Genomic DNA, 13,137 nt, shown 5'->3' on the forward strand with positions numbered 1-13,137 from the left:
TGGTTTTGCTTTTTATCAATACAGAATAAATATATCCCCCAAATACTTGGGGGTACAGCTTTAACCAACACCCTGCTCTGGCAGATCCCCTTTCCAATTTCAGTATTTGCAAGGTCGGTGATTTTGTTTAAAAATCTGCAGTTATTGTGTGATTCCTCTTAAAAAGGCCTGAGTTAAAAGTTCCACTCTGGGACTCATATCAGATTACTTTCGTAGCAGAATCCAACCTCTTCATTAATAAAATTCTTCAAGGCAATTCTTTCACATGGGAGGAACAATCATGCCAGATATCGCTATGAAAAGAAAAGACAGAAGTCAGTGGTTTTGTATCCAAACACTTCACATGGGAGGGGGGACACAATAAAAAAAATAAAAAAAAAAACCACCCACACATGACGCTGATGATTAAATATTAACCAGATGTCCTTGTATCTTCCTGGGAATGAATTTTGTCACAAAATATACATGTAGCTCATTAAAAGTTATATCAGCATGTATATGTATCCCTAACAGAACAGAGTATCCTAAACATTCCTCCGAATCTGACTTCAATTTTAAGCCGTAACTGGAAAGTTGCATAGCTTAAATACCATTGGAAAAGATGCAGCCTCAGACTTTGCAAAATAGTGAGAATTTTCAGTTTGCCATTCTGCCTTCCCTCCCTCACATCACATCCAAAATGTAAAAGAAAGAAAGAAATGGCCCGCTGTAACTGCCAACAATTTCTGCAAACAGTCTCTCCTTATGTTCTGTATTAGCAGGAAAATTAAGCAACAGAGCAACCATCTGAGAGCCTTCCCTTCAGCCCTAGCTGGAAAAGGATATGCCAGCTCCAGCAGGCATTGTTCACAGGGAAAGCGAAGTCCAGAGGAAGCATAGAGTTGGAGGAGAGGACATATTTGCCTGAAAGTGTAGAACGCCTTTTCTGCTCTCAGGATTTCTGGAATGATCTAAGCACAGCCCCTAGAAAGGTTATAGCCTATGAAGGAAAGGCCTGTTTTAAGTCAACCCAAATTCATTTGAAGAGTTTGGAGTTAGAAGCTGCATAGTGGTGTTTAGAAAATTCCACCTCTTGCCTGTCCACTTCTGAGTGTGCTCCCCTGAGATGGTAAATCATCCTGACCCTCAGCCTCCTTGGCTAGAACATGCAGTGAACTGGAGCACTCTGGAGTTGCTGGAGATGTAAACAGAATTAGATATAGAAGTGTAGAGCCTGGGTCTAATCCCAAAGCAGGTTAATTCTGACTGTAAACCTACCATTTCGGCTTCTCAGGTCTAGCTGGATGACCCTGAGAAACTGTTGAGCTTCTCTGGTCTGTATTTGCCCTTATATCAAATAGACACCATTGCATAAGGTACACTTAACATAACAGGTGTGAAAAGTAAGAGGTCGCTGTAGGAAAATTAAGACAGCATGGCAACTTGAAAATATACCAAGACAAGAGAGAGATGCCTGTGTTAAAACCAAAGACAAGGCCGTCTTTGGCTACCAATGATAACACAGAGAACAAACAAACAAACAAAAAACTCTTTTGCTTTTATTGACAAGTCTAAACTAAAGCAAATCTTCTTTTTTGTGATTAACATGTGGGGAAAGTGGACCAATTTCTCTTCCTTTATCTAAACCATCGTGTCTGGAAATAAAAGAACCCCATTAACACAGATGGACAGAGGGAGGCCAGGCCATGTGCCCCCCACATTACTCTTGCTTCCCTACCCCCACCCCGGACATTTTAGATTCAATTAAAAGAAAAACCCAAAAGTATTTTGCCAAACACTTTTTCCGTTAATTTTTAAACCCATCTGTATTCGCAAGGAAATTCAATCCACATGTTTCTGATTCATTTACACGTAAATCATCCAAATGTTGTTTTGCAAGAGCCCTTTTGCAGTCCAAAAGCTCCTGGAGTCCTTTCCTAAACCCTCATAAGCCTTTCTTTCTTAGAAACAGGAAGCTGTCTTTTGCCAAATGCAGCCTGACTTAAGCCCCCTCCCCCCACCACCCAAGATTTGGGATCAGTTGGAAAAGTGGCACCCTTCAGAGCTGAATGAGCCCTGGATTCCACTGAACTCTGGAGCTTAGTATTTAAAACTCTGGGCCTTAACTTGAGAGTTCCAGATGCTGTAGCCCTCCTGAACAAGGCTGGGCTTGGGGTCCCTCAGTGTGCTGGCTTAGTTAGGCTTTGGGTCCCTAAGCATCTTTTCATCCAGGCTCCAGGTGGGTCATCTACCCTTCTCATAGACAGCAGGAATGTAAAGCCTGTGGCCAATGAAGCTCGTCTCTCTTCCTTTCTATAGAAATCCACACTGTGTCTGGTGTGGAAGGCCAGTCTCTGTCCTGGGACAGCTCAGCCAGTGTCAATATGATCTAAAGCGAAGCAGAAAGCTGACAAACTTGCTTTTTAGCCCATGGATTCTTAGATGCGTCCATCTTAGCCTAGATTGGCACTTATTATCTCGGCCCTGAAAATATCCCACGAGGATAGCATGCATTAAAACAAAAACAATAATCTAAATAGTGTTTTGTAACTTGAATGATGTGTTAAATTGATTAGATTAAGCTTCTTCATTGGGATAAATTAAAAGTCCCCACAAGGCTCAGTGGTATGCTGGTATAGTTCTCAGTTTGATTTTTGTAATCCCCATAGCCTTGAAAGACCAGCTGACTCTTGAGTGAGCACAGTCCCCTGGACAGGGAGGGGGGGATGCTGGCAGAGGGCATTGCCTTCTGCAGAGGTGTTGTACTGTCCTGGGCTACTACCTAAACTAAATTCTCTGAACAGAATTTAGAATCGTAGCCTTTTTCTGACATGATTGCCCGGCTTGTGTATATTTGCAAATAGCTGGTGTAAGGATCAAGTACACTTAGGGGGCACTATGAGATTGGCATGGCTCGTCCCAACTCTGCCTCCTCTTCTAGGCTAGTTAAAGTGTAAGTCTAACCTTACCCCTCACGCAATACCGGCAGTTGTTTACGTACAAGTTTTTACAAAGGGTTACTGTACCCTACACTTTTCTTTTGCAACAAAATGCTAGCCATTTGTGGCCTGAGTCTGGGCACCTCAAAAAAGGCCTTCCCAACAAAGAAAGCCAGTTGTGTGACTACATGACAATTCTGGGCCTAGAAGCTGTTTTTCTATCTGTGCTGCAATCTGAAAATTAATTATGTGGGTGAGAGGGATGGGCATCGGAGGCTTGGAATGTACCAAGAATGCTGCTGGTATGCTGACTTGCTCAAGAAGAGACCAGGAAGATTCCCACGAGATGCCACATTCCCAATGCTGTGTGCCAAGACATCATCATAAGACCACAGATACTCTGCCATGGTCCCCAGTGCAAGCTGATCATGTCTTCTGAAGGGAACCCAAAAAGCCATTGTGTTGAAAGGCAATATATTTCACCTTAAAGGTTCTCTGATTCAATAAAAACTAACACAAAGATGGGAGACTCTGCAGAGCTGGAGAAGATTGAGGGAAGAAGATGTAATCTCTCCCCCAAACAACCTGAGGTATAAGAATTATGAGCTCATCAGGTGTGGAGTGAGGCAGTATCTTCCACAAACTGAATGTGTCCATAGAGAAACAACAAACAAACAAACAAACAAACATATAAACATGCAAACAAAACCAAACCCAGTTCTGTAAAAGTTGGTTCTGAGATGCATGATAGTTAGGTCTAAGAGGAGCCTGAATGTCAACAAAGTATAAGTGTGTGTGTATAGGGAGGGGGTTGGAGTTGGGGAAAATGCTATGACTACCACTTCCGCAAAATCTCCCTGGTCTTTTTGTCCTAGTTAATGGACACTTTGATGGCAGGTGATATCATTCACCTGACTCTAAAGTCTTCCCGTAGGACTCAAGCTCTGAGGGACAGCTCTCTTAGAAGAGAAAGGGCATTTGTTTCCATGGAAAAGGACTGAACAAGGTTGGTGACTCAAGACTTTGCTCTATAAGACAGACTTACTTGGGTGTCTAAAGCTAAGAGCTATAAATGATTTCATCATTATAATAATAGGGAGGAAGGACATTATATTAACCAAAATGAGTTGGGCACAAAAAGACAAGTACCACTGTCCTCACTTATATGTAGAAGCTACAACGTTGATCTCACAGGAGCAGAGACTAGGATGATGTTTGCCATAGCTGGGAAGCGGGGGCAGAGAAAAATGACAGAAGGATGGCTAATGGGTTCAGTAGATGGATGAATAGGACAGGTAAATTCTAATAGCACAGGAGTCCAGCTGATAGCAACCAACCAAAAACTTCAAAAACAGCTAGTAGAGAGAGCTCGGTTTCCTTACAAAGAAATGATAAATGTCCCAGATAATAGATACACTAACATATAAAAATACACACATATGAATATCAAATGTAGCTCATAAGCATATACAACTATTATGCTAATTTTTAAAATGTGAGCGTGTGTGTGTGTGTGTGTGTGTGTGTGTGTGTGTGTGTGTGTAGGCCAAAGGTCAATGCTAAGTATCTTCCTCTATTGCATTTTGCCATGTTTTTGAGACAGAACCTCTCTTACCTGGGCCTTGATATTTTAATTAGACTAAGGCTGGTCAGGCAAGGTACAGGGATCCACACAATCTCCCTCTTTTCCTCCTACCCTACACTAGGGTCATAGCCACATTGAGCCAGGTTTTGCATGGGTTCTAGGATCTGAACACAGGTCTCATACTTGCACAGCAAGCCACTTTATGCTCTGAGCCTTCTCATCAACCCAATTAAAAATAAAATTTAAAAATTTAAAATAATTGTGACTATGCTAAACATGCAGAAGCCTTTTCCTGTTATTATTTCCTTAACAATAGAGTGTGAAAGCTCTGTATGTTGCGTTACACTGCATTAGGTATTATACATAGCACAGATGATTTAGAGCTCATACACCGACACTTTATCATTTATATAATGGGTCTGAACAAACATGCATTTGGGTATTTATACAGGTGCTGAGGTTATGTCCCTCTGGAAACTGAGGGCTATCTACAGTCATTTCTGTTTCTCTGCAGGATGTCTCAGAGCATTTAATCTTTACAAAGAGCAAAGCTCTCTACCACAGAGGCCCAGTAAGAACTACTTTCTAAATTTAATCACAACAGTTTGGTTCCTTAACCAAATGTCTCCTGAGGATCCAGAAGTTCTGAGGTAAAAGTTGCTTTGTCTTACAACTGTTTCTTCTTAAAATTTCAAAAGTCCCGATTATATGAGAGATACATCAGAATACTTGAACCACAAAATTGACACAGAGAGGTGTGGGATTTGGGAGTGAAGGCCTCATTTTTTAGTCTTCTTCCTGCTTCTGGTATGATACTCCACGTGGCAGAACCTTGTTTGGGATGACACACACCATCAGCGATTTGACTGCTTATATGGTCTTGGCACAGGTGCTTCTCAGATTAAAAAAAAAAAAAAATGTTCTCCCTGGGCTGGAATCCTAGTTACCTTCCATCTGAGAAACATCTCAAAGGCAACTTGACTATGAAATGATCTGATTATGCTTCTATGCTTCTTGCCTCTCCAAGTCCATGGCTGGAAGCCTGTGTGTCTTGGGCAGATCTGTCTCATTACCCTGGATAGTGTTTGTAACTTCCCAAACATAGGACAAATTTTCAAAGTTGTTAGAGCTTGGTCTTCTACGTGGACCTAACCCGGCAGCTCAAATATAATAAGGCAAAGCAGCCTAGAGGCTGAACAGAGCAGAGGTTTCGTCTGTCTACTAACTGAGTGACCGTGGACAAGCCATCTCAGCTCCATGTGTCCATGTCCACATCTATAAAGTGGGTGAGATAAGCAGCTACCCAAAAGGGCACTAGGGAGGAAGCCTTGTGTCAGTGCACAAGCCAGGCTAGGAGCATGCCCTCCCACACTCATGGTGTGTGTCTCATTCCTCACCACACTCAGGCACAGTGCCTCTCTTCTGCTGGCAAAGGGGAGATTAAGGAGCTGGCTTTCACAAAATGGAGGATGTTCAATTAACAATGGCAGTTGGAGGTAAATGGGCCTTTAAAGAAATGTCAATAGTCTAAATGTGTCACATCTATGTTGGGGAAAAGGTTTTGTGTATGTTTCAATATATCTAGTCTTGTTTACATGGTCAGTTTACTTAACTACCTCTTCTTTAGCTACTGGCCCTGTCTGAGTGAATGATAAGAGTTCTGAACTGGGTGAGTCAAAGTGAAATGTGCTACTATAGGCTGAAGAAGCAAAGGAAGCTCAGAACAATGCTGAGATTCATGGCCCATCCCAGAGACCATCTAAATCCCTTTCCAGTGGGGAAAAAAAGGAAGGTCAAAGGGGAAAGATGTGGCCTGAAAGGCCACTCTCAGGTCACATTTCCCAGTTGACAGTCTAAGATCTGTGCAAGAACTCTCTGAACAAAATTATGGGGTAGCTGGCCTATGACTAGGTCTCCGTGTCACTTCCAGGATGGCTCTTTCGTGAGTACAGGCTGGAGAGAGGGACAGACCAAAGGAATAGCTGAAGAGAAGTGGTCTTGGTTAATTGAACTTGCATTTTTCCATTCACATTTCCACTGTTGTCATGTCTTCAAAGCATGGATATCTGGCATATGACAGTATGAGGAGAACAAAAGAGTATGATTTATAGAAGAGTCTAAAAACAGTACCCCATCAAGGACACATCCAGTTAGATGGTAAAGGCAGGGTCATGTATAGCAGTATGTCTGGGTTATACCCTGTGCCTTCTAAGTTCAACTCCCCTTTGCTGTTAATCACAATTTTCCTTGCGTCTTGTTCCTGATATCAACTATAATGTGTTGGCTAGTTTTGTGTCAAATTGACACAAGCTGGAGTAATCTGAAAGCAGGGATCTCCAATTGAGAAAATGCTTCCAAAATATTGGTCTGTAGAAAAGCTTGTAGGGCAATTTCTTTTCTTTTTTAAATTTATTTATTTTATGTGCATTGGTATTTTGCTGGGATATAAGTCAGATCTTGGAGTTACAAACAGTTGTAAGCTGCCATGTAGGTGCTGGAACTTGAACCTGCATCCCTTGGAAGAACAGTCAGTGCTCTTACACACTGAGCCATCTCACCAGCCCATGTAGGGCAATTTCTTAATTAATGATTGATGGGGGGAGGCAGTTTTTTTTTTTTTAGTTGGTGCTACTTCTAGTCTGTTGGTCCTAGGTTCTATAAGAAACCAGGCTGAACAAGCCATGGTGAGCAAGCCAGTAAAAAGCACCCCTCCATGGCTCCTGCATCAGCTCCTGCCTCCTGCCTCCTGCCTCCAGGTTCCTGCTCTGTTTGAGTTCCTACAATGACTTATTTTGATGATGACTTCTTAAGGATGTGGAAGTGTAAGCTGAATATACATCCTCGTGAAAAATAAACTCTTTCCTCCCCATGTTGCTTTGGTCATGGGTGTTTCATTAGTCACCTCAAACTAACACACTAACCAAAGTTGATACTGCCAGCTTAAAAAAAGAAAGAAAGAAAGAAAGAAACTTCACCCTTTCCATACGTATCATCATTACTTTAATCTACATGAAAGGTTGGTTGGTCTAGCTGGGAGAATAATGAAGGGAGACATTTAGTTTTTAGCTGATAGAGAGCAAATATGACCTGAATAGGAGGGGACATGGTATTTACTAGCTTGTCTACCTGCCCTGAGATGTAGTTTCAGAGTAAAATACTTTCCTCTTCTCTTCAAGGTGATGGACTGGTAAGTGTATTGCCCGTTGATGGCACTGTCTTTGCTATGCCAAGCCATCTGCCCATAGGTTCTGAGGAATGTCCTAAAAAGTTGTCAGAGGTAGAAAGGCACAAGGGTGCGGTTGCTTAGGCTCTGTTGTACCATTTAGGTTCAGTCTTGACTTCAATGTGTCTTCACTCTATCCCTTGAGTAAACTAAGTTTGGATGTTCCTGTCTATACATTGAGGGTAGTATTGAAGTCTGAGGGTCCTGGGAGAACCCGTGTGTGCTTACTTCAGCAGAAAGTACACAGAACATACTATCTGTCTATATGTTACATGGGGCACACACAGCCACATGAGAAATCAAGGTGGGAAATCCCAGGTGTGTCACCGCCCTTCTGACCATTCTCTGGTCTCCGTGGTCGCCCTCTAGAGTGACATGCTGGCCACTGAAGCAAGGCCCTGTTTCGAGTTGTGCTTTAGGGTAGGGATTAGGACTGAATCCTGTAGGGCATTCATTCACTTCCACCTCCACCTCCATCATCTGCCTGATGTCAGTGACCTGTGTTCACCCTCCCTAAGCTCCATCACCTGGTACTGTGGTGATCTAATGGTCTCATACCTCATCAAGACACTGGAGGGATTAACAGATAAAGCCTGCCCTGTGCTTAGCAGACCTACTGTTTGGTGCTCAATAAATGGTGGTTGATCATTTTATTGATCTTATCTCCCTGCAAGCTTTCTTAGGAATCTGGGATACATTCTTGGAGCGTATTAGGTTCTGGAAAGGGATGAATTTTTAGCCTGGTTTTGAAGCTGGTGACTGCCACACACTAGATGGGAGGAGTCAAGCCATTTTGCAACCTCTCTCCTTGAGTTTTCTCATCCGTAAGGTAGGGGCTGTGAGCATGCTGTCATCATACTGCTGGGCGGTAGGTCCCAGGGGCCAGTTCAATTAACAGAGCCAAGCACATACGAGGAATGTGAGAAAAAGTGGGCCCAGTTTTAGAGTTGGCTTTTTATTCCTCCCTCAAGAAATGAGAAGGTCAGTTCAAAGCCTGATGGTTCTGCTGCTTCCCATACTGTATGGTGGGAAGGAGACTGAACAATTTTAATATGAACCAGAATATTCCAGCGGTTCTCAAGAGGCCTTTGATGTTTGCAGTGCTGGTGCATGATGGGCTCTGAGTGGACTGCTGCTGTCCCCTCCCTGTCACCTCCTTACACAGCCTCATCCTGACACAATCTACAAGAAGAGAAGGCTGAGTGACCTACTTTAGGGGAAGGCTGGTCCCAGGAGGGACACTGTCATGGAGAACATGATAGTATCTATAAAACACTGGTCTAATAAAGGCAACAACAGAGAGGAAGGAGAAAAGAGAAATGGTGGCATTAGCAAATGGCTACAGTGATCTCAGGCAAGTCCTGAGTCCCAAACTCCTGGAGCAGGAAAGAGGCTGTCTCAGACACTGTCACAGAGGAGGCAGGGACAGGACTAGTGGCTGGCACCAGAGAGTGTGAACACAAAGACAAAAAGGAGTCAGGGCAGAGAGAAGCTGGTGGGCCCAGCACTTAATCCCCATCCACACTGTACCCCACATTCACAGCAACACTGAGATGCCCTCTTCGGACCTCTGTAGGCCAAAAAACCCATGGCTGTGGGCCTGGCCCTTCCTTACCTTGCAGGCTGTTCCCGTTGGTGCTGGTGCAGGTGGGAGGCGGGGAGGTCTGGGGTCTGACCACTGGTGCAAATGCGCTCTTCTGTTTCACGGCGGAGACCATGTTGGCTGGTGAGAAGGAGAAGATGCCCGAGGAGCTGCTGCAGTTGGAGGGGAGGCTCGTAGAGGAGGCCATAGTGGGGCTGGATGGCACAACTGGGAGTGACAATGAGAAAGGAGAGTTACATCCAGACATGAGGAGGCTGGCACAGATCTGGCCTGGCCACGACCCTCCCTAACCTCTCAGGACTCTGCCCACATTCATCACTTGGGTCTTAGCATGTGCTTCCTTCAGGTTAGTTAGTGACTTTTGTGACTTTATTGTGGGCCAATTTTGTGCCCAGTAGTGTGCTAGTCACTAGTGTCATAGGATGATTTCCAGGGTGCAGGAATGATCCTTTTCATTCAGCTCAGATGATCCCACCACATGGACCACACTGTAGAGAGGAACACAGAGCCCCCATCCTCTGACTTTTCCAACCAAGAAAACAAAAGCTCAAGCCCTTCTTATCAGGGATAGCACAGCACAAGAGGGGTCAGGGTGAGGGCAGCCATCTCTAGGGAAGCAGAATCGGCAGATTTTGCAAAGGCTGTCAGGGAAAGCCTTCTACCTCTGGCTTAAATAAGGAGCTAACATAGTATCTGGGGACAGAAGGACGAACAGGAAGAAGGCTAGTTTGAGTGGATGTGATCACCAATAAAGGAATGGGATGTATGAAGAAAATGGGGTGGCACTGAAGGCAAAGCCAGCACTGTGACTTTAGGCTCAGACAGGCAGAGGTCTGGATGGGCCCCTTTTCTCTCCAAAAGGTTATAAGGTCTCTGAGGCTATGTCTTGCCCTGGATGTTCCTTCACACAGACTCCGGTAAGTAGGCAGCCAGGTAAACAAGAAAAACACCATATGAAACATCACCAGGAAACACATTAACTGTCAATCCAGGCTCCAAACTCAAGTCTTCTCAATTCCCATGGAGCTTTCCACAAAGATTTGTGAGGTAGGCAGGGGCTCCGCCTTATGCAAATCCTGTCTGGCAGTGGTGGGAACAAAGATGATCCATGCTGAGAAAACTTTGGCAATCCCGGCTACTTTAGGAGACAGGGACTTCGCGCACAGTGTCAAGGCTAATATTCTCACATTTACCCTTCCTTTGCCCCTGTGTCTTGGATATTCCTGTGTACAATATTATTTATATGACTTAATAAACATCACATATTGCTTTGTGAGGCACAAGATACTCCACATCCTTTTAGCTTGCCATTGACAGAATAACAGAAGACCAGGGGCTTATGACATTTTTTTTCCACATAAGCAAATTAGAACTGAGAAAGTAGTGGAGGGACTTGCTGAAGGGCCACAGCTGAGAGCTGTAGTGAATCCAATTCAAGCCTTGCGCTCTTTCCATTGCGCCCCTGCAAAGGGATCACCCTCAAAGGGAAAAGCCTGCCAAGTGTGAAAAGCAGTCTGGGCCTGGTGCTTGGCCTTGTAGTTTTGGCAATTTGGAGATATGGGGACCAAATCAGTCATGGCTGGGAGAACCATCAGGGGGAATGACCCTTTGTCCTCAGCCTAAGGCAGCATGGTCCAGATGGGCCAAGTGCTTCCCGGAGGAGGAAAATGAAGAGGCCTCAGAGTTCTCCCCAACATTTGCTAGTCTCTACCTCTTCTTTTAATGAGACCAGCACTTTTATCCATCTCTCAGGATTTGTAAATGCGGGAATGCGCTCAATAATAACACCCATTTAAATTGCAAAATTTCTGCACTAGAGGTTTGATTTTTAAATATTCTTAGACTTGAAATCCTGCTGGCTCACTGAGGAAGGCAATTAATCTCGTTGGCAAATGCGATCATTATGTGTATTTAGAGGTGGGGAGTTTGGGGGCGCAGTTAACAAGAAAGGGGTGAAATATAGTGGAACACTGCCATTTGTTACAACATTATTAGTTACTAGCAGCCACGCCACAAAGTGTGTTCACCAACAGAATGTCTCATTTTATTTTTTTTTTATTCTGTCGGAATTTTTCAACATGAGTGCTTTATGAATAATTAAATATTACAGAGGCAAAAATTCAAATCAGCTGGGCTCTGTGTTTATTGTTTTATTTTCATTTATGCAGATAAAACCATCCCATCTAAGGACCTATTTGAGAATTTAGTGCTATATTTGTGAGCACTGAGGAAATCAATTAATGGAAATTAAATGTTCAAAGTTTCTCAGACTGACAGATGTGATCTCAGACAGAAATCACTGGGTGTCCTCACAGGCTTGGGAAGGTGAACAACCCTGGCTCCTAAATTGAATCGCTACCATATAGCAATTAGCTTATTGATTTAATTAAGAATGCCACCTTTTAATTTTCAGGTCATGATTGAAACATTTTCTGATTGAGTAGCTGGGAGAACGCTAAGGGATAGATCTTCAATAAATCAAAACCTGATGTGAAACTGAGCCCAATGTAGGCTGATAAACAGACTTGGTATAGCAGACTACACGGCAAATTTCACAGGTTCTACAAATGGTCAATTCTATACAAATAAGGTAGAAATAAAAGATGGAGTACATCCTGAACAGAGAATTCCCTCAGAAATGACTCAAGGCCAGAATGACCTGTCCACTTTCAAGCTGTTAGTCACAAACCACACTTCAGCATGGAGGGAACATTGTTTTCTGTACTTTGAGCTAAGATTCATGATTTCATCCTTGTTCCTCTGCAAATGTCCATTATTCTAGCCACATTTTTTACATCTGAAGAGCTCTCCACAATGTTCCAGATGAACTTGCCCATCTATGGAAAGGTCCTCAGAGGGAGGTCAGGAGGTTGTGGGGACAGAGCCTGTGACATTTTATAGAGAGAAATGCCAGTTTACTAAGCTACTTTAGATATATGTATTTATAAATAAAGATGCCAATTTACTGTGCTCTTTAGATACAATTGAAGTGTTGTGTCCAAACAAATCCTTTAAGCTAAAATTCCTTTTTTGTTGTTGATTTATTTGTTTTTATTAATTAATTAAAGTTTATTTACTTTGTATCCCAGCTCTAGCCCCCTCCCTCATTCTCTCAAATCCCACCCTCCCTCTCTCATCTTCTCCCATACCCTTCCCCCAGTCCAATGATCCAATGATAGGTGAGGTCCTCCTCCCCTTCCATCTGACCTCAGCCTATCAGGTCTCATCAGCACTGGCTGCATTATCTCCCCCCACCCCCCCAGGGAGAAGTGATCAAAGAGCAGGCCACTGAGTTCATGTCAGAGACAGTCCCTGTTCCCATTACTAGGGAACCCACTCAGACACTGAGCTGCCATGGGCAACATCTGAGCAGGGGTTCTAGGTTATCTCCATGAATGGTCCTTGATTGGAGTATCAGTCTCAGAAAAGACCCCTGTGCCCAGAATTTTTGTTTCTGTTGCTCTCCTTGTGGAGCTCCTGTCCCCTCCAAGTATTTCTATCTCCCCTTTCTTTCCTAAGATTCCCTGCACTCTGCCCAAAGTTTGGCTATGACTCTCAGCATCTGTTTAATACCCTGCTGGGTAGTCTTTCAGAAGCCCTCTGTGGTAGGCTCCTGTCCTGTTCCCTGTTTTCTCCCTCTTCCAATGTCAGTCCTATTTGTCTTTCTGAGTGAGGATTGAATATCTTACCCAGGGTTCTTCTTGCTTATAAGCTAAATTTCTTTAAGGTAGGAACAGGGCACCTGGGAAATATTCATATTCTGTGTGTGTGTGTGTGTGTGTGTGTGTGTGTGTGTGTGTGTGTGTGT

General features: G+C 43.6%; 1 protein-coding gene across 2 annotated transcripts in view; it reads right to left on the reverse strand.

The window, feature by feature from the left end:
• Nucleotides 1–261: 261 nt before the first annotated feature.
• Ebf1 (EBF transcription factor 1) overlaps nucleotides 262–13,137 on the reverse strand; it is a 385,123-nt gene continuing 372,247 nt past the window's right edge. For both annotated transcript variants that reach the window (XM_055610690.1, XM_055610689.1), the window contains exons 14-15: nucleotides 9,342–9,536; nucleotides 262–293 (exon numbers count right to left, since the gene is read on the reverse strand). In XM_055610690.1, coding sequence (XP_055466665.1) covers nucleotides 262–293; nucleotides 9,342–9,536 — 227 coding nt within the window. The remainder of the gene's footprint in view (nucleotides 294–9,341; nucleotides 9,537–13,137) is intronic.

The sequence above is a fragment of the Psammomys obesus genome, unplaced genomic scaffold, assembly GCF_907164565.1.
Source record: "Psammomys obesus unplaced genomic scaffold, mPsaObe1.curated_primary_1811, whole genome shotgun sequence".
Taxonomy (NCBI): domain Eukaryota; kingdom Metazoa; phylum Chordata; class Mammalia; order Rodentia; family Muridae; genus Psammomys; species Psammomys obesus.